At 38.4% G+C, this 22342-nt stretch overlaps 1 protein-coding gene across 4 annotated transcripts in view; it reads right to left on the bottom strand.

The window, feature by feature from the left end:
* MRTFB (myocardin related transcription factor B) overlaps window positions 1-19906 on the bottom strand; it is a 75661-nt gene extending 55755 nt beyond the window's left edge. For 2 of the 4 annotated variants that reach the window (XM_087973345.1, XM_087973344.1), the window contains exons 1-3: window positions 19676-19822; window positions 15037-15098; window positions 994-1160 (exon numbers count right to left, since the gene is read on the bottom strand). Coding sequence is in view for 3 of the 4 variants with exons in the window: in XM_087973344.1 (XP_087829470.1) it covers window positions 994-1147 (154 nt within the window). In the remaining variant the exon portion in view is untranslated. Of the gene's footprint in view, window positions 1-993; window positions 1161-15036; window positions 15099-19675 lie in introns of all 4 variants that reach the window. The other 2 variants (XM_087973343.1, XM_087973347.1) reach the window with 2 other exon arrangements.
* Window positions 19907-22342: the final 2436 nt, after the last annotated feature.

The raw sequence follows: 22342 nt of genomic DNA, 5'->3' as shown, positions 1-22342 counted from the left end.
GAAATACTGCAGTTATAAGCAAATTGGTTCCCTCTTGCTTAGTTAGACTTCCCAATAAGCTACGCAGGACTATTGTTTTACTGGTTCATTCTCAAGTAAATATTGACTCCTGTAATTCTAAAAATAGGCTCTAGAACTGTATTACCTTTGGCGTTATCTGAGAAGATAAAGATAACTGCCTGAATGAGCACTGCATGAAAATGTTTTCAATGGGACATAAATGAAATCATGGTCCCACAATCTAAAACTATTAGTACATCACATGCACTATCTGACTTTTATGAAAGCATGAGCCACAGTGGCACAGACAACTGTCTCACCATTGTTGTGCTGCTACACAAACACAGATTTATTATTCCTCTTTAACACATCATTTCCAATTCCCTCCATAGCTACCTCCATGAGATATGTTAAAAAGGTAGTTGAAGAATCAGAATTAAATTTACTATTAGGAATAGGCAGAAGATCTGACGTCATGGAGATTTCCAAGATAAATTCTGATATTTCAGACAAAAACAGCTGGAAGATGTAGGAAATCACTAGGTAAGCATGCAGCAGTAAAAGGTCACATATGCAAGTGTGTATTTTCCCAAACAGATGCAAAGAATGAAGACCACACCAAATGGAAACATGTTCAGTTTTCAGGCTAGACATGCCCTGATTAAACCTCCTGTTTTTCTTGCCAAAAGAAACAGTGAAGGAAGACATGAAAACAAACATTCATTAAGTTCTATAAATGACCCAACAAAACTAACATTCCAAATCTAGATATTAAAATATAGAGAATGTTCATTAGGTGATCATGGCCTAGATGAGTAATTAGTATATTATTTAAGCACTGGGGGATCGCTGCATCTGGAAATCCACCTATGTTTATGACAGAATAACATTACAGAATGTTTAGCAATTTATCCTGTAAATGGGCATAAACCCAGATAACAGCTTACTTAGAACAAAATATTAAGCATGGCATCAGCCACATGGTGTACTTACCATTCTTCCTTTCATTGAGAGGAGGTAAATATTGGTTTGGTTGCAAAGAGAGTTCTTGAAATTCATGGGCCACTGCTTCACTGTGAGGACTAGGTGCAAGGCGTGGTAATAATGCCAAATCATCTTCCAGGTCCACTGTCCCCTTATGTTCCATTGTGGTTTAACAACTAGAGATAGTGACAACAGAAAAGGATTTATTGGAAGTATATTGACAAAGCTGTTGACAAGGAATAATTACAAATATTCAACTACTTCAGCCAGATCCAGGAGAATCTCTTCAGTTTAACAGCCAGCACTCTTTATGACTTCCACCGTGTATTTTTCTACTCTTGTATGCAGATAGTAAATGGCTGTAAATTCTGTTTTTCCAGCTCAAACCATCTCAGCCACCTAAAAAAAATATCTTGCTTCGAAAATGCTCTGCTCGTTTTTATGACTGAAACCACATCCTGTGGATGTTAGCCCATGTCTTCTGCCTTGCTCGCACATGTGGACAAACTCTATCCCCAAACTCCATTTTTGTGGCTATGGGTTTTAGTTTCTTGAGATCTATACAATCTTAATTGGTAGGACAATCGTTATCATATTTAATAAAATATGATTTATCTCCTCAAATCAGATAACTAAAATTATGGACTTATCTGTTAAACACACTTTCCAGTAAGTGAATCGTTTGTTTTCTTGCACTAAACCATGGTCTGAATAAGATTTAGTTGGCTGGATTAATGCACTATCATCATATATAAACCAAAGGTGAAGATATATAGTAAACTATCCCAAAACTAAGTAAATTATGCCAGGTGAATCCTGTTAGTGGATTACTTCAGATTAGTCCAATGTGCAACATATACAATATTGCATCTTCTTTTATTTTATATAATAAAAATAACCAATAATACCCAAAGAGTCAAATAGAGCAGCTGAAAATAAATTGCATTGTGTTTTAATTATCATCTCTTGATGAATGTTATCATATGTAATCTACAGAACATCAGTATTATAATTTTTCTTTAGCAGCTTTGTCAGCATACTTCCTCTTCAATCCAATTAAAGGACCTCCTATAAACATAATACAGATAATTCAGCCTTGACAGAACACCAAGTTCTTGGCTTTTGCTAAATTGTGACTAATTAAAAACAAACCATGTTGGTTATAAGGGCCAAGGTTAGGAATCTGTTGAAAGAATGTAGTTTAGCAAAAAGGGGCATTGGTTTTGAATAAAAATCCCATAATCCTTCTGCAGACCGAAATTAAAAGTGGTGTGTGTGTGTGAGAGAGAGAGAGAGAGAAAGAGAGAGAGAGGGAGGGAGAGGAAGAGGAAAAGGAAAAGGGAGAGAGACAGATAGAGATTTTGAGATTCATAGGTGATATTCCATCATTTGAGGATAAATTTGAGCACAGCTTTAATTCTATGGGAAAAATCTTGCTATATCCAGAAAAATACAATAACACCAAACTGTTGTTTCCAAAAAGCTTTGCATAATGTTAATTAACCTAGTAACTTCAGGTAGCTAGATGACTTCATTAAACATTGTCTTAACATAACTAGCTGCTTAAAATAAGTTAGCACAAGCTATGTTGTACAGAAGAACCTTGGGCTCTAAGAGATTAGTCAGCTCTTCCTAAGAAACCCATTGCCATCACAACATTATAAACAGATAAAACTACGTTAAAACTGGTGTCTGAGTACGTATTTTTCTTCCCCTTTTCACTTTCCTTCTTCACTATTTTATTTTTAAGACTACAGGGAGGTTAATTTGGCACTCCTTTTTGGCTAAACCCAAGTATTTAGATATTTAGAAACAAAACAATAAACTAGACGAACTACTATCAAATCTAGATGTTATGCAGAGCAAGGTGGAATTCTTGGTTGCCAGAGAAGACCATCAATCTACTGTATTGTTTTAATTACAGAATAAAACCAAGAGACACCAATTCAGACACAAAATAAACGGTAACATGTACATGTGCATAATCTTTTTAAAACCTGAGAAGTGGAAACAGAGTGACTGAAGAAATATAAAGAAAGAGGCACAGAATGAGTGGGTATTTTTTGCCAGAAAATGGTGGGGGAAAAGTGTGATCCTTGAGACACAGCAACTGCTCATAAATGCATGCCTGTTGCCGAGTCAAGGACTACCTGCATTCATATCATCAGCTTGTTCACTGCAAAAAGAAAAAGGGAGGAAGGGAGGAAAGAAAAAGAAAGAAAGACCCTCATCTCCCTCAGTGCAATATTTCAGCTATCTGCTTTTTTTCTTCATAATAAGTATGGATAGAACCTTTTAAATTCTTGCATAATTTCTCAAAGCGTGTACTCAGAAGATAAAATGGTACTCATGGTAGATGGTGTGGGTGTATTGTTTGCTAAACTTTTCTCTTTTTATATCTATGATTCACTGTTCTTTAAGAATGTTTCATTTTCTACCTTCCTGATCCCTCCACTCTTCTTTCTGCAAAGTGTCCTTTTTATCCCTTCTATTATCAGTCATTTTCAAGCATAACCACCATAGACTTGATGTGCTTATCCGACTTATCCGAGCACTGTACCATCAAACCGTTCTGCTGTAGCTTACGAATGCTTTGTCCAAAAGACTTCCAGCATATTCTTTGCTGGAGTCACTACAAGCCATTTTTGTTAGATTTTGTATAACAATATCTCAGGGGCTGCCACAAAGAAGAGGGGGTCAAGCTATTCTCCAAAGCAGGACAAGAAGCAATGGGTGGACACTAATCAAGGAGAGAAGCAACACAGAACTAAGGAGAAATTTCCTGACTGTGAGAACAATTAATCCGTGGAACAACTTGCCTCAGAAGTTGTGGATGCTCCAACACTGCAAGTTTTAAAGGAGAGATTGGACAACCATTTGTCTGAAGTGGTGTTGCGTTTCCCCCAGTTTTCAGGGGTTGGACTAGAAGACCTCCAAGGTCCCTTCCAACTCTGATATTCTGTTCTGCTCTATTTGTCTATGAAATGGAGGGTCTGAAGAAGACAGCATACAGGGAGTTCTTGATTTACAACGTTTAGTGACCATTCAAAGTTACAACGGCATTGAAAAAAGTGACTTATGACCATTTTTCATACCTTTGCAGCATCCCCATGGTCACGTGGTTTACATTCAGATGCTTGACAACTGACTCACATTTATGACGGTTGCAGTGTCCCAGAATCATGTGGTCACCTTTTGCGACCTTCTGACAAGCAAAGTCAACAGAGAAGCCAGATTCTTTTAATAACCACATTACTAATTTAAGAACTGCAGTGATTCACTTAACAAAGGTGAAAAAAGTCGTAAAATGTGTCCAAAGTCAACTCAACAAATTTCTCGTTTAACAACATAAATCTGGAGCTCAAATTTATGAGGACTATCTGTATTTCAGAACCCTAAACACTCCTGCATTTCACAAACTGCACATTGTGTAGCTTAGGAATAGCCAAAAGTTACGTAGCTTTTTCTCTGGTAATATTACACTAATAACTAGAGCACACAAAACATTTGCTAGACCTATACTTGAATACAGCTCATCAGTCTGGAACCCACATTACGTATCGGATATTAACACAGTTGAGAAAGTCAAGAAATATTTCACAAGAAGAGTTGTCCACTCCTCTACTCGTTGCAGAAGACCTTATGCCACCAGACTTGAAATTCTAGACCTAGAAAACTTAGAACTACGCCGCCTTCGGTCCGATCTAAGTATAGTATATAAAATCATACATTGCAATGTCCTACCAGTCAATGAATACTCCAGCTTCAACCATAACAACACAAGAGCAAACAATAGATACAAACTCAAGGTTAATCGCACCAAACTTGATTGCAGGAAATACCGACTTCAGCAACAGCGTGATCTGGAATACTCTACCTGACTGTGTTTTTTTCCCCAAACCCCAAAAACTTTAACCTTAGACTGTCTACTATTGACCTCACCCCTTTCCTAAGAGGTCTGTGCATAAGCGCACCAACGTGCCTACCGTCCCTGTCCTATTGTTTCTTTTATTTTTTTAATTTTTCTTATATGTATCCATGTATTCATAACTATGTTTTTACTTATACCTATTATCTTGTAAGCAATTGACAAATAAAAATAAAATTAAAAAAGTAAAAATAAATAAATAAAAACTTCTGGAAAAAAAAGTTTCTGTTAAACATGAGCACTGGATTTACAGATACAGTAAAAAAAATATTTAAAAAGGATTTTGGAATTTAACCAAATGTACAATAATATGCAGTTGTTATTGCTTAATAATTAGCTCTTCATATTCCGCCTGTCAGTCCCATTTTATGTCATTATATGTTCTCCCAAGCACCCACACACGTTCAAACAGGTAACTCATTAGAAGAGTCATTCCAGAGCAGAATCCCTATTAAAATTCTAAGCAAATGCAAATTACTATCTTGGTAGCTTCAGCATCATCCATCAAAAGCTGTTATTTTAATTGCACAAACTCAAGCAAATCTACATTCTACTAAAACTATTCAGGGACAGGAAATCTATTTGATATGAAATCAGTGCTGTACGTTTGCTGCCATCAGAAACTGAATTGAATAAACCGAATAAAGCTAGAAACCCAATTAAATAGGCAAATTAGCCTCTTGCTTTGAAATTCCAAACTTCAACTGATTGAAGTGCTTAATTATATAACTCATGATTTAACTGCTATCTTTAAAATATTCGTTAGGCAAAGAGGCCTGCTTATTGAAACACGCAAATGAAGGCATTGAAATATGGTACCTAGCAACAACTGCTTCCAATTCTCATTACTATGGTTACATGTAATATAAAAAGAATCACTATTAGAGAAAAGCAAATTGTATGAATAAGAAAAAAGATTAAACAAGGGAACTCTTTAGAAACTAGCATTACATTAGACAGAGGCTGAACTGGACAATAGTTACAAAGATAATATGAAATTTTAGCTGGTCAAGGAGAGGAAAAATAATTAGGTTGCTCATTCCAAAATATCCCCAATGCAAAGAACTACACTACAATTTAAGGAGCGTTGTGTCGCTAAGACCAAAATTTAAGGCAGCAAATGTTTTTTGCAGGGGGTAAAATTTTAAGTTTTCAATCCTCACGCAGAGAATTTTTAAAATACAGTATTCAGGTTAATTTTTTTAGGAGCCACTCACAAAATGATTTTAAAGGAGCAAAATGAATTGTAATGTTTTACTAACTCAAAAAAACTAAAAATATAGCTATCGGGGAGCTGGGATTTCCAATCACATTAAAAAAAGTAACTATGAGACTTGCCATATCAAAAATTTAAGGCAGCACACATTCTACAAGCTTAGAACTGTAGAAGTTTTTTGGATGAGAAATGTGAAACGGTGCATGTGTTCAAGGGGCGAAGGGGGGGGGGGGGGGGGGGGGGGGGCGGGGGGGGGTGGGGGGCGGGGGTCCCCCGGGGCGGGGCGGGGGGGGGCGGCGGCCCCCCCCCGTTCGCCGGGGGCTTCCTGGGGGTGGGGGGGGGGGGGGTGGGGGGCCTGGTTGTTTGGCCCCCCTCCTCGGCCGGTCCTCCCGGCTTTTTCTTTTTTTTTTTTCTTTTTTTTTTTTTTTTTTTTTTTTCTTGTTTGTGGGGCGGGGGGGGGGTTGTGCCTTCCGTTTTTTTCCTTTTTTTTTTTTGGGGGGCCGCCCCCGCCGGTGTCTGCCCCCTCGGTGTTGTCTGTTTGCTTTTGTGTCGCCCCCCCCTCGCTGTTTGTTTTTTTCCTGGTGCTTTCCCCCCTCTCTTTTTTTTTTTTTTCCCCTTTTTTTTCCTCTTTCTCCCCCCCTCCCTTTCCCGGGGGGGGGGGCTTTGGTGTTTTTTTTTTTTTTTTTCTTTTTTTTTTTTCTCTTCCCCCCCCCTTCTTTCCCTTTGGGGGGGGGGGGGGTTGGGGAAAAATCAAGGAAGTCCAGTTGCCTTTTGAAAAACATTTTGGGGACAACCATGACCTGGATGATTGAGAATCTCCATAAATATCCCTGATTAACAAGGACTCAAGATACCATGCCATTGTTTATTATAACTCAACGAGCTCACAAAAACTAAAAAAAAAATACTGAAGAGTTCTTCTTTGCTAAGGAAGTCATGGACTGAGTGATTAACGTGAACTATACCAAGTGGTGTTTACTTTACCAAAGGGACATAACTTCTTCCATTATGTTGGGATAAGCTTAAATTTCAAAAATCCATATTCTCTTACAATATTTTCCCATTTACATTCAAGGCAGGTTTACATTTGCTTGCATTCTCTTCATAGTGTTGGACATTTGCTGGTTAAGTATATTTATGATTTCACTGTTCTGCTAATCTGGCCAGTTATTTTCATTTAAGAACAACCTGCAGGTGCTGTACTATTGATTCATATCCAGCAAGCTCTTAAACCAAACAAAGTGAGGAAAACATTAGAATCCAACTAGGGAGGAAGGAAGTCCAGGTTTGTTTCCTATGTGTACAACAAGCACATTTCCAGCTGTTTTCTTAAACAAGTCTACTCTGGGGTGGAAATTTTATCAACAATGTTTATTCCTAAAGAACAAACATACCATCTTTCAATCAACCTCAAATGCATAGGCACATTCTGGGCATGCTGTTATATGGGAAAGCAAATATTTATCTACATTCAAATTTAATTTTCCCAGAAACCAAACTTCCCCCACAGTCTTTACAATTTTGAGCTAGTGCAAGCTTCGGAAAATATCCTTGGTCTCAGTTCTCCCAGGTGTTAGAGCAAACTTTTATTTGAATTCTAAAATTCCACCTAACTGAGATACTGGAGTCCCACAGAGTGCCTAGTACTGGAATTCACTGGGAATTCCTGGAATTCACTGGGGAAATCAGCTGTGGATCCTCTCCTGTGGTTCTAGTATCCTAGCAGCGGTAGTTTTCAGCCCCCCAATGGCTTTCAGTGAGACCCTGCTCTCTGCCCCATCCCATTGCCCCAAACAGGCGTGTGTCTGGGGTTTAAGGCATGAACAGAACAAAGACCTACAAAGAAAGTAGGAATGAAGCAAAAAAGCGATTTTTGAGAAGGTAAGATTCGTAGGATAGTGAATTCGCTATCAGCATTTCTTGGCAGTGTTTGTTTGGAAACCCTCATTGGTTTGAAGTTATTGTGGAAAACACATTTTTTTCTTTTAATTCATAAAGTGCTGCCTCTATAGGATTACTTATTCTTGTGCCCCCTGGTCTTCAAAATAGCTGTTTAGCATACCAATACATCACTTACCTATTCTATTAAGAGGGAATGATTAATACTTTTAAACCAAAGAACATGCTTCCCACACATTTCTACCATTGTGACTTATACCTCTGCAATTATTTTCAGTTTGCAACAGATGCAAGCCCTAAGAATCGGCATGAAAATTGATTACATTATTTACTGCAGTACTAAAAACTACTTTTCAAAATTAACGATTAAACTTAACATTCAATCTTGAACATTTCTTTTGAATTTCTCACCTTTTCATTCCTTAAGGCTGATACACAACTTGCATTTTCCCCAATTCTTAGGTACAAACACACACCTACACTAAAAGCGGCACTCGTGGAGTTTATAACACCAGCTCTTATGCCATCTCCCTCTTCTGCTGTCACAAAAACAAAAAACTGACAGCAAATAGTACTCAACAACAAACAAGCAAGCTCAGAGAGCACCAAGGACCCCTCATTTCCCCCCGAGCTACAAATATTCTCCTTTATTGGTACAAAAAATAAAAGCCTGAATCTTTATCAACTATATTTATATGACTGTCATGACCATAGCACTCTGGTACCTAACTATATTCATATGTTCATTAGCCATAACATGTGAAACAGATTTTTGAAACTCAAGAATCAGAGCTGTTAATTATAGAAGCCGCTTTAGTTGAGCAGAAGTCATATAATGAATCCATAGAGCAAATAAGCTCACGCTGTAATTTCAATGTTTATTACTACCGAATTCTAAAAAGGGACATAATGAAACATTTGTACATGTTTCAGCTGGCAAGATATTCAATTGCCTTCTGAAATATTGGTACATGTTTCAGAAGGCAAGACAAAAATGGGAACTGATGAAGGACAGAAGCAATAGCACTTAGACTTATACACCGCTTCATGGTGCTTTACAGCCCTCTCTAAGCGGTTTGCAGAGTCAGCATGTTGCCCTCAACAATCTGGGTTCTCGTTTTACCAACCTCGGAGAGATGGAAGGCTGAGTCAACCTTGAACTGAGGAGAAACTTCCTAACACTGAGAATAATAAACCAGTGGAACAGCCTGCCTTCCGAAATTGTGGGTGTTTCCTCACTGGAGGCTTTTAAGAAGAGTCTGGACAGCCATTTGTCTGAAATTGTACAAGGTTTCCTGCTTGAGCTGGGAGCTGGACTAGAAGATCTCAAAGCTCCCTTTCAACTCTATTCTGTAATTAAGTTAAAAATCCTTCCCTAGGTCTAATACTGACTTGACAAAAGGTCTTCCACATGAACTTCACTAATAGCTAGTGATATGATCAACAGACCAGACACACCATGGTTGCTATCACAAACGAGAACGCTGGGCGTAATCACTACTTATTCAGGAAGCTCATTTGGTGATTTTAGATTAGCCAATGTCTTACAAGGCAGCTGAGGTCATTTATCAGGATGGGAGGAGGAGCAAAGGAACACCTGATTTTAGCAAAAGCCTGCCCTACATGAAACAAAATCTGTGGCTTTCCACAAAACCATCAGCGGTATGGCTCCTTCGAGAATTGATTTTGTGATAACCAAGCCATATAAACCGTAAGTTGTAACTCAAGCAATTTAAAAGGGGGAGGAATGCAAACTATGCCCTCCCTGCACCATCTTAACGCTGCCTCTATCTCGAAACTAGCCAACGTAGTCTGCACGTGATTTCGGAGTATGGGTTTCATGCTAGGCATATCAATGTGCTCTGTGAATAGGAGTAGGGGTGGTGCTGATTATTATTCTCGGCCACTTCTCAATTTCTCTGTCAATATGGAATTACTAGGAACATTAAAAGCCAGAATAATGACAGAACAGAATGACTACAGGATAGAAAAACAAATAAAACAGAAAAGGCCATTACTGTCATATATTATAGTCACTTGCAACTGAACAGACTACAAATTCAAAAATACTGGGAAGAAGGGATTGTCTTAGCATAGCACCAAAAATCACCTGCAGCTGGACATGTCTAGAGTGGACATTCCATAAGTTGAGGACCCACAACTAAGAACTTCTTCGTTGAAGCTACTCGTCTTTACTTGGCAGAGGCATCTTAAGTTCCCCCAAAGATGACCAAAACGATCAAAATAACATTGCTGTTGTCTTGTATTAGACAGAACAGCGGATCATTAGAAGGGATTTTCACTTGCATCCCTTGAATGAGAAAACTCTAAAAAGTTTTGCAAGGGGAGAGGACATTTAGATCCCTTGCCTCAGATATACTCTGATATCCTAGACCTAGACAAAAGCTATTGAGCAGAGGATGGCCACAAAGCACTGCAGTCTTTTTGGAAGATACAGATTAAAGGGATCCAGTTCAATCCGGCTTCAGGCTTGTTTTTAGACTGAAACTATCCTGTTTGGCTTAACGTATTACTTGCTGCCAGGAAATACACAAGAAGGTCTAGAACATCTCGGCTGCTTCCCACATTATTGCCTATGATACTGTGTCTAACAGTAGGGCTGGGAGCAGGAAACACTTTTGTTGTAATGATTCTGTTCCCGTTTCACAGGCAGATGTCAAAAGTTGAGTCTGTGGTTCAATCCTGTGAGATTTATGTTATCCCGTCCACCCCCATGTTTCAGAGGCAGTCTAATGATCTGAAGACTTTGCTGTTTCTGTTCCCTTTTTACAACCCTGTCATCCCTTAATTTGGGGTACTGCAGGAAAAGTGGGTAAGGGTGAATAAATTGTGGTTCACTCCTCTCAAGATGACTGAAAAGATTCATGACTTGAGTTTCCCCTAAATGAGCCTGAACTTCATGTGCGAAGGGGGAGGTTGGTGGGCAGGTCTTAGAGCCTTAGATGCTACTACAATCAGATATATATTTTAATGACACATACTTCTACAAAGCCATGATAAATATCTTAGAATCCTGACAAATCCTCTGACTCTGAATCTAATCTCTGAATCTTAGAATCCTCTGACTTCATAACCAATAAGAATAAATTATTACATGTTTTAATTGGGGTCACATTGGGAGACTGTCCAAAACCTTCTATTAATTCAACATGAAACAGAATCATGAATTGCAAGGAGCACATCATTAATAGCATGTATAATTTGCATTAAGATAGGCTGTTTTGGTTTCCAACTTGTTTCTAAGTGTAATCCAAACTTAAATCCAATTTTTATTAGAAAAAGTATTTACCAATGTGAGCCTTATAATAAGCAGTGGTTTCTTTTTTCCTGAAGAAAATGTCCTTGTGAAAAATGTATCTATGGATAACTAGCTGTTTTAATCAAAGAGACAAAAATAAAACATGTGTTAAATATGTTAATATATAGGTTGCATTCCTGTAGAACATTTTAATTGCAATATTTGATTTTATATTTTAAATTGAAGTGTTACATTTAAATATGGTGCTAATTGCTTTCAGGCTTTGCAGAATCCATACTTAATAAGGCAGTCATTTTAAAAACATAAGTAAAATTCCCAGTACTAATGGCCTATTAGAAATGTAATTTCAAAACAGATGCACCTTTTATTAGGCTCTTCAAATAATCTGAGTTAAATCCTAGTAGAACTGTTCTTCCACTGCTAAATAAAATATTTTATGATTCCAATAAAATAAAAAAACTTAGCAAATATTTTCTTCCAAGTGTGGGGGGCTTGGAGATTTTAAAGTAGAATTACATAAGGATGAAGCTATTTTTGGCTCTCCCTTGATTCTCTGACTATAAAAATGATTTTGCCAATTAAGAGATGAAGAGAAGAGATAACTCATGACCAAATGCCTAACACTTGTCCAACACTATAAGTGATAGAAGAATTATGGTGTTTCATTTTGTGATAGAAGAATTATGAAAGCCAAGTACAAATCCATTTAAAGGAGCTTCATTTTTTCTGTATATAATATTCCCTTCTCTATTTGGATGTTTCTTCCAGGAATAAGATACCCAAACTTATTAAATAAGGAAAGCAAACAAGTTTTCATCATCCTATTTTTTCTATAGTTTTCATAAATCTTCTCCTAGTCCTTAATACATTCTATCTTATGCACTAAGATCCCTACTACTACATGTTGCAACCTTGTGTAAGACTTGGATAGTTAAAAATTTAAAATCTAGTGAGAAGTGTTTTCCACTTATAAAAATGAACATTTTGCTTATATTTTCATGCTAATGGTATTTATTAGTGATAAACTAGCATAAATTATTTTAAAGCATAAAGCCTTTTATTACTATATTCACCTTTATGACTACAGAGCTGAAAGAGAGGTGATTAAATAACCAACAAAAATGTCAAGAACATGCTTTCCACACCAATATTAAGCCTCTCATGGGGATCAAGCTATCAGTTTCTATCTCTAATTCAATGTAAAAGGATGGGATGAAGGTTTTAATCCTTAAAGCCAAAACGAAAATCTCTAATTACCAATACATGCCTCTGAAAAATCCAGTTAAATATCTCAGCTAACACCGCTATGATTTCTCAATTGTTATACACGGAATTAGATTTCATTTACTACACAAAATTTAACCCGGGGCTAGGATTGTCATTTTGACTGCTGACTTACTGCCTGGATCAATATGTCCTGCTCACAGAAGATTTCTGAAACAAACGTCCTAGGAACAAAATAAGAGGGAGGAATACAGGTAGTCCTTGACTTACGATCACAATTGAACCCCAAATTTCCACTGTTAAGCAAAGCAGTCGTTAAGTGAGTTTTGGCCCACTGTATGCCCTTTTCTGGCACAGTTGTTAAGCAAATCACTGCGGCTGTTCAGTAAGTCATGCAGTCATTAAGAGAATCTGGTTGCCCCAGATTGACTTTGTTTGTCGGAAGCTGGCTGGGAAGGTTCCATCACACGACATCACATGATCACATGACCATGGGACAGTGCAATCGTCATAAATATGAGTCAGTTGCCAAACTCCTAAATTTTAATCACGTGACCATGGGGATGCTGCAATGGTCATAAGGGTGAAAAACAACCGAAAGGCATTTTTTTCAGTGCTGTTGTAACTTCGAATGATCACTGAACAAATGGTCATATGTCGAAATTAATGGCACTTGATTCCACCCCCAAACAGCTCATTTCCATTATAGATGGTGGTTATGGGACCATACAGGTTTATTTTCTCCCCCTTCCCCTTTTTTATTTTATATAATACTCTTTTGGATTGCAAGCCTAGGGACAAGGGATGATGATGTAAGTTAAAAGTTAGGGGAAGGAAAACCAGACAAAAGAGTTCCAATAAAAAATACAGTAAACAACTTAAGCTGATGTTTGACAATAGCTGCCTCATAAGAATGTGATATTTTAATGCCAAAAGAATTCACAGAAAATCTTCGTTAACTGCCCTTCTCTTCTCCCTCTCTCACATATAATAAAAACAAAGCAATGTGTGAAACAAAACTCCCACATCCATTTATCTTTCCTCTGCTTATTGTGTTACCATTGACCTTTCAAACATTTATTACAGAAACTTGCAGTATTTATTCATATCATTAACTGTATCCATATAAACAGATTTTTTAAATAGGTCAGGCGATTCAAATATTTCATCTACAGCACCCACCTAAAAATGGCTCCCATTGTGAGGGTAGAATAGCTATAGCACTTAGACTTATATACCACTGTCACAGTGCTTTCCAGCCCTCTCTAAGCGGTTTACAGAGTTAGCATATTGTTCCCAACAGTCTGGCTCCTCATTTTACCAACCTCGGAAAGGATGGAAGGTTAAGTCAACCTCAAGAAAGTCTTCCAACATAGCCCCATATAAAAACAGAAGGAACCAAATCACCTGGAATAGTTTATTTGGGTGGATGTTAGATCAAACCCAAAATCAATGATATTAAATCACCAGATTTTTTCCTCTATTGTATTTATCTCATTACTGAACCCATGAATTATGTATGTACTGTTTCCACACATATATTTTTGTTTTAAAATGGCCCAGTAAAGACAAATATATTTCCTAGGAAAAAGGGAAGATGCATTAAAATTACCGTCCTTCTATTTATGGGTATGTTTTAAATTCCAGAAACTTTGGAAGCATATGGAATTTCTGTAGTAGGGCAATAACAGTCATATTATTTTCATAAATATTCCTTGAATTATTGCCTCAGCTTCAAACTGAGAAAACTGTTGCTTGATCAAAAGTGAGACCAAGTTCATTTGGGTTTGTGGCACAAATTCAATAATCTTTTGGATACTGATTACTATAGGTTTTTTATATGCTGTATACGATTATAACTTTGACCTTATTCCAAAAGTAACAAATCAAAATATCACAATTAAAATGAACCCACTCTATATAGTAAACCGTTTTTTAAAAACTGACTAGAGCTTTTCCTTTCCGTGAAATAATGCACAAGAGTGGTTGAAATTTAAAAGACATCTTTCCTCCATATCTAATGATCCTCTACATCAGGGGTGGGGAACGATGGCCTTTTTATGACTTGTGGACCAACTCCCAGAATGGCTGGCTCAGGAATTCTGGGAGTTGAAGTCCACAAGTCATAAAGGGGCCATCGTTCCCCACCTCTGCTCTTTGTGACCGAAACTCAAAGGTGGGGATGCTCTATTCCTCCTCCCATCCCCCCCAAAATTATAACTTATGCCAGTTTTGCCATTTATTCAAACAGATCTTATCAAATATATTATGTGAGCTGCAGAAATCTAACAAGAAAATGTGGATTTTTAGCCTTGTAGTTCATTTTACATTTCACTTAAGAAAATATAAATAAAATAGTGGAAACTGCAGTCCTAGCAAAAGTTCATGCCATAAAGGAATGTTATTAATTATCTTGAGAAGTGATGGACTGGATAGGTCGGCAAACTAAATCTCTCAATTCAGCATGAAGTTCAGTAGTGTGTACCAAAACATTTAATCACTTACCTCAATAATAATCACTTGTAACAGTGCTCCTTATAGTCTGTTTCAACCCACTTTTTGTCAATCTGAAAGGTAAAAAGACAAAATCTAAAATAAACTTTTAACATTTTTTTCTAAAAAATAATCCTAACTTCGAGTATAGGAAGCCACAATATTTTGTATACCTGAGCTACATTCAGTTTTCCTTGTTGAGCTAATACACAGAAAAAAATTAAACTATTTATTACAAATTAGTGAGATCTTATTTGGCTATAACATTAAAGCACAGCATCTAATGATTTAACTGGATGATGACTGCGAGTTAAAACATATTTCATAAACTATATGGGATAATGTTATCAGTATTTACACTGTTCCTATTATTTTTATTTTATTTTTATTTGGGGCTCAATAGTAATAATAGCTAGTACTTAATAAATACTTTAAAATGTGTTTTTTCTGTAAAATACCTGGGAATGTTTTCAATGATAAACACTTCCATTTAGCTTTAGCTAAAATGAAAGTAAAATTGTTATTGGAAATAACTAGACAATTTCATACAGCAATAAATGGCTACTGAAGCAAAATGTATCAAATGAAAAAACAAGAGTAAACTACGTACACTTTTTTATGAAGCAGGTGCAAATAAGAGCTCCAGGCAGAACTGTTTTGTATCAAACTTATCTTTCAATATACAAAAATGCCCTACATGTAAACATATTCACACAGTTGGCAATACCAGTATTTTTATATCATGACGGACCAACTTGTATTACTAAAAACAGCACATGCTCTTCTGATATAACACAATTAGTCATGGACAAATAGCTTCTTAAGAGGGCACTCTTTTATATTTTTATTAAATTCTACAAAAAACTATAGTTGAATACCGGTTTGTTTGAAGACAAATCCACATAGAATTGGATTTATTCCCTACTATTCCAGAGGCCTATCCCTACTTCTTCCAGGAGAAGAAGCAATAGGTTAAAATTACAAGAAAGGAGATATAAGCTCGCCATAACAAGGAATTCCCTGACCACTTCAGCTATCAAGCCATTGGAACAGGGTACCCCATGAAGTGGTGCATTCTGCTTCCCTAGAAGTCTTCAAAGAGTAAAATTGTGTGTTCAGATGCTCTAACATTTCTTAAGTGTTTTTCTCTTAGTACCCCTCAGATTTAAAAATTATGAAGGACTCCAAAAGAGCTTTCTGTTTGTATGGATTATATCCACTGATATTTACTATATTAAAAATTACACCAGATGCTTTCGCTGCCATTACCTCTTCTCACAGTTGTTTGGTAGGATTTTTAAACGCTGTCATTTTGTAACATAGGCTGATAATGTTGCTTTTGCGAAGCCGTGAAATGCAATATCAGGCTAGTACAACCAAGAAATTCAGTCTTGGATCTTCAAAGCTGCGAGAGTGTTTTGCATTTAGAAGATTCAAGGTCACCTCTCATAAAATCAAAGAATGCCACTTAGACCCTGATCACAAACAGGAATACCATCAGCACTACTCCTACATCTACTGGATTTCCTGCAAACATACTGGACTGGCAGCAGTGGCTATAATTGTTCTTTTAGTACACATTTTTAAAAAACCGCAGGAGGAAACTTACTTCATAAGACATTGAATGAAAAGATTTTGTGTTCAGGTATTTCACACTCTTTTGCTGTTTAGAAACATTCAACATGCGCCCAACTGCTATTTAAATGGTATAGCTCAGACATGAACTTACCACCTAATCTGTTGCTTTTATAAGGAAACCCCCAGCATCACATTTTAAAGGCGCTATGGATTCTGAGAACAGTAAAAACACAAACCATCCTCCTACATGACCACAATACTCCTGTATCAAAATAAAGGATTCAACCAAGAAGCAAGCTACTGAACAAAACCTGGATATTTAGTATTCAAACAAAGCAAATGTATTTATTTCTACTAATTAAATTTGTCTGCTACCCACCTCAGAATGAGTATACATCATATGAAATATATCATACGTCTTTAAAATCTGTTTCAGAAATTGTCCAGCGAGACTTGAATAATAATATGCAAAATAAAAGAAGTCACCGGGTTGCACGGAGTAACCTGGTGACATCAAACCGGAGTTGGAAGGAAAATCCATCTGGTTCAGTTCCAAGACGGGAGGAAGGCACTGGAAATAAAATGGAGGCTGGGAGCTGATTGGAAAGAGGGGCCATTTATTGATGATGTTTAGGGTTTGCGGTTCTGGGCAGCTGACAAAATGGGAGTTTAGTGTGGGTGGGTTTTTATACCTTCGGGATTTCTATGGGGGTCATGTAGGGGTCATAGATGGCTCTACAGGCAAAAGAGAAAATGCAAATCCTAGGTGTTTGAGCTATTTTTGTCAACCTTCTTGTTTGTTGCTCTTCTGAGTTTCCGTCTTGACTTAGTCTTTCTGAATGAATGACCAAATCTGTATTTCTAAAAGCTGGCCTCCTCAGTTTCTACTTGCGGCAGGGAAACTGGGGCTGGTTTCTGCCTCCCTTAATGTTTTTTCATTTCTCCTTTAGGGGAAATATTTTATCCTACTTTTTTAAATATTTCCCAAAATATTTTATTCTTCTGAGAGGGCAGGGGGGCTTTTGAAATAACTCTTTCAAGGTTATTATATTAGAAGTAAAATGGACATTTGCAATAGTGGCAAATACCTGTGTGTTGAATATAAAATGGACATATTCTACTATACTACACAGTGTAGTAATTTTGTTTGGTATGTGCTTATCTCTAAGCACAGAATGAGATCTATTTTCTCCCACAATGAGGATCCTCTGGCTGAGAGAAACAGATGCCCAAACCCAGTTATTGTTATTACCCCCATCATCATCACAGAAGAAAACGATTGTCCCTTGTAGTTGTCAGTTCTTCAAGTCATATGGCTTTCAGTCATAGCTATTCACTGCCCTCATACTGACAAGAACATTTTGTGTCATGTTAGCACCCCAGTTTGGTTATAAAGAATTTTTTTAAGGGGCTTTTATAGTTGGCATAGAAAAATCCCAAGATATTGGTCATTTTGATGATTTTATTACTATTCCCTTCAAGAAAACTGGCATCTAATAAAAGGTCTTGGTTTTAAAAAAGGACTTTAGCTTTAAACTAAAGGACTTGGCTTTATCCCTAACCTCACTACCTTATTCAGGCTCATCAGGCTCAAGGTTGACTCAGCCTTCCATCCTTCCAAGGTGATAAAATGAGGACCCAGATTGTTGGGGGGAAGAGGCTGATTCTGTAAAGCACTTAGAGAGGGCTGTAAAAGCACTGTGAAGTGGTATATAAGTCTAAGTGCTATTGCTATTGCCCTTCCTTCCTTCCATGGTGCACAGTGGTTAGAATGCAGCATTGCAGGCTAATTCTGCCAACTGCCAGGAGTTCAATCCTGACGGGCTCAAGGTTGGGAAGCAATATGGTGACTCTGCAAACAGCTCAGAGAGGGATGTAAAGCACTGTAAAGCGCTGTATAAGTCTAAGTGCTATGCTTATTCAATCTTTCCTCTACCCGTTTCAACTGGTTGATTTTACTGTGACATTTTGGGTTTTAAAGGTATGGTTAAAAGGGAAGCAGCAAAGGCATTGAGGCTACTATCTGAATGATTGCTATTGTCAGATCCGTCTATCTGTCATTTCTTCAATGGAAGAAGAAAAGGGGGGGGGGGAGAGACTGATAAAGAAATCTTTCTTGATGTAACCTGAATATATTTAATCTTATATCGAATTTGTATAACCTACACATGATACAATGGAGGGACGAAACCCAGATGGCCGGGAACCTATCACCTCTGAGAGAGACAGCCAGGAGATGAAGAGACCATAACAATTCCACAGTGAGATGTGTCCTGGGAAACTCTGGAAAAGATCGTTCTACAAAGGGGTGGGTGGGGAATTAACATGTTGGCTCTTTGTTTTACTAAATACACATCAAGATAAGGGGAGGGGCTTTAAACTCCCTTATCTATCTCTGCATGCCTGAGAGACCTTAGACGCTGCTTTTAACCCCTACATGAATTGTCTCATCTCAATAAAGGATTCCTTTTGATCCGTTTTGATACATTTTCAGAAGTTCATTCTAGTTGATTGAATGGGAAAAGTTTTGTAGCCTGACAACTATTGAAGGCAAAGAGTGGCATGCCTATTAAAGAACGTTTTGAAGTGCAGCGGCCCAGAAAAGCCGATCCTTAACTATGAATTAACTAATGTAATTAATTAAATGCCCACTGACTCCGCCCCTATCTTCTTCTTCCTCCTCCTCCTTCTCCTCCTCGCTCTCCCCAGCCACCCTATGCAGAGCGCGCAGATGGCATGCAACGTGCAGCCCCTCCCTCCCTGATGCCAGGGGGCGTGGCTTCGAACGCGGCCGCCGGGGGCGTGGCCTCGCGTTCCCAGCCTCAAACTCCGCCTCCATTCTAAGGAGAGACGGGGTAAAAAAAAAAAAAAAAAGACGGGGACAAAACCCCGCCGCCGTTCGCCTGAGGCGGGTTACAGGGAGGAAAGTTCTTCTCGTCCCTTCCCTTTTTAAGTCTCGCCTCAGCCGCTCTTGAGCCGCCGGCGAAGGGGAGAGGACGCCCCCATCCCCGACGCTCTCGAGACGTCCCTCTCGTTCAAAACTCCGCCGACCGCAAATCCGCCCCTCACTCACCCTCTGCGGCCGCCGCTGCCGCCGCCGCCGCGGACATGTCCTCTCGCGAGTTTTGGTGGCGGGATTTCAGCCCTGGCGCGTGCGGGAGGTTGAGGTGTGGTGGGGGGGAGGTGGCCGAAAGAATACAGTACTCTACACTAGCCGCACGTCGCGGGGGGGTGGGCGGGGCGGTCAAAGGCGCGCGCCCGGCGTTTCAGAACCCGGGGGGGCGGGACGAAGGCGCGGTGGAGGAGGGCGCCCCGCCCTGTGATTGGCGCGAAGAGGCGCGGGGAGGAGGGGCCCCGCGCGTCTCCCTTGTCAAGTGACTCCTCCTCCATTCGGGTATTTTCCCCCTCAGTTGCCTCTCGAGCGAGGCTGTGAGAGGACTGTATACAGCAGGGGTGTCCAAGCTTGGCAACTTTAAGACTTGTGGACTTCAACTCCCAGAATTCCTCAGCCAGCTTTGCTGGCTGAGAATTCTGGGAGTTGAATCCACAAGCTAAAGTTGCCAAGCTTGGACACCTGTCTAAGTATAAAGCGGGGTTCTCCCACATTGGCAACCTTAAACCTGGCGGGCTTTGACTGCCAGAATTCCCCAGGCTTAAAGTTGCCAACGTTGGATACCCCTTTCTTTAGATTAAAAAAAAAATACAAAAATAAAATAACCGACCTCATCCTTCATCAAGGGCTGTTGTTTTGTTTCTCCGCCTTGTAAAAAATGAAATTATAGTTGGAAGGGGACCTTGGAGGTCTTCTAGTCCAACCCCCGCCCCACCGCTTAAGCAGGAATGTCTCTGGATCCTTTATGAAATATTTATGGATGAAAGGAAATATGTTCCAATTTTGAGCAAGCGCAGCCTCCCAACCTTGTGGGTGGACAAGAGGATTTGGAGAAAAAAGCTTATGATAAGGAATATTATATCTAGGAAGAGTTCTTGATTGCACCTCCATAATGAATGAAAGCAAACAGCATCATAACCCATACAAAAAAAGATTTGGAGCTCTTTTTCTTCCACTTTCTCAGTACTCTTCACAATTCCCACTTAACCCATACCGTGCAATACTGTACAAAGCTGGAGTTCATCAAAATTGACATCCATATCCAAACTTGTTGCCCCTGAATTCATCAAGCTGCAAATGCCTTTTTATTATTGCATATTAATTACACTACACTGCCTGGGGTTTATGCCAAGCATTAAACTATTGTTTTTGAAACTTGGCCATTTTCAAGATGTGTGGACTTCAACTTCCAGGATCCCCAAGTCTTTTAGACCTACTTATGTCATGGAATGTAGATAAATGTTGTATCCAGATGCTGCCTAGCTTCCTTCTAGGGTTCAGATATATTTTAGAAGGAAGTTATGGAATATCTACAGATACGTTTTAAGAATCTGTAAAACTTGCAACTTTGCAAATCTAGAGAATGACACAATGGCCAACGGATTGAAAGTGGTCAGTCTACACACCAGTGTCACAAGAAGAGTCAACAGAGGGTGTGAGCGGTCATTCATTATCTTCATTTCACAAGCTAGCAAAATAATTCTAAGGTCTTCCAACACAGATCTAAACCTTGCATGGGAAAAGATGTGCCAGAAGTTCAGACGGGAACACAATATATTATTGCTGATGGATGCTGAGTAATTGGAATTATGGAAAAGTAATAAATGTTTCCTTCATTGATTATAGAAAGTTCTTCAACGGTGACATTAAAGTGTAGAATGTGGTTAAAAAACAGGAATCTCAGGACATCTCATGTATTCGTATAGAACGTATACAAAGGGCAGGAAGCCACAGTCTAGACACTACACGGTGAAGCAGACTAGCTCCAAGTCAACAAAGGAGTGAGACATTGTTCTACGTTTTTTTTTTTTTTATTCAGTATATTATGAGTTAACACTGGAAGAAGAGATGAGTGTGATTTTAACACTGGAGGAAGAAAATCAATGGCTATGGTGATGACACCACCGGAAGAGCTGAAAATGCAAATGATCTTCAGGCTCTAAGGATTGAAAGTCAAACAGTGCAGTTAAAAAATGGGACTAAGGTGAAATATAAACAAAAAAAAAACTAATAATGAGAGCAACAAAGGCAACCAGCCTTTGAATTGACAATGAAGAGATTGAAGTGATGGATATCTTCTGCCTTTTAGGATCATCACAATAAAAGAACCAGCAATGAAGAAATACGCTTCAAGCTAACTCTTGAGAAAAGATATCCAGATGCAGTGATATGCAGTAGTACCTATAACTACAAAGAAAAGAATGGTGCAAGCAATGATTTTCTCTGTGACATTTTATTGATATGAAAGCTTCCCCCAACGAGCATTTATATTATAAAACGCATCAGGGAGAAGTCATAGGAAGGGTGTTCCATAAGCTTTGTGGTTTTATGCTTTGTAAATAATGTTTAGTGGCAGGTCTCCACTTGTGAATCTCTGCATATACTTTATGAAAATTCAGTTAGATGTATCATGAATAATTTTCATGAACTACGTATTTGAAAGAACGCCCAAAGGAACAAGGCTAAACAAGTTAACCTTTCTGTAAACAAAGTCTTACAATTAATTCTCCTTTAAGTCCCAAAAAATTGTGTATCTCCAAAAATAATCACAAGCAAACAGATTTTATTGCATAATCAACTTAGCTTCTCAGAAAGATTCCAGTTTTCAAAAACAAAATCAAGATGAAA

This window comes from Notechis scutatus, chromosome 12 (assembly GCF_049901735.1).
Source record: "Notechis scutatus isolate UNSWTSFEM ecotype Mainland chromosome 12, rNotScu1.2, whole genome shotgun sequence".
Lineage (NCBI taxonomy): Eukaryota > Metazoa > Chordata > Lepidosauria > Squamata > Elapidae > Notechis > Notechis scutatus.
The sequence above is the reverse complement of the archived record's forward strand: the minus strand, read 5'-3'. Positions and strand labels throughout refer to the sequence as shown.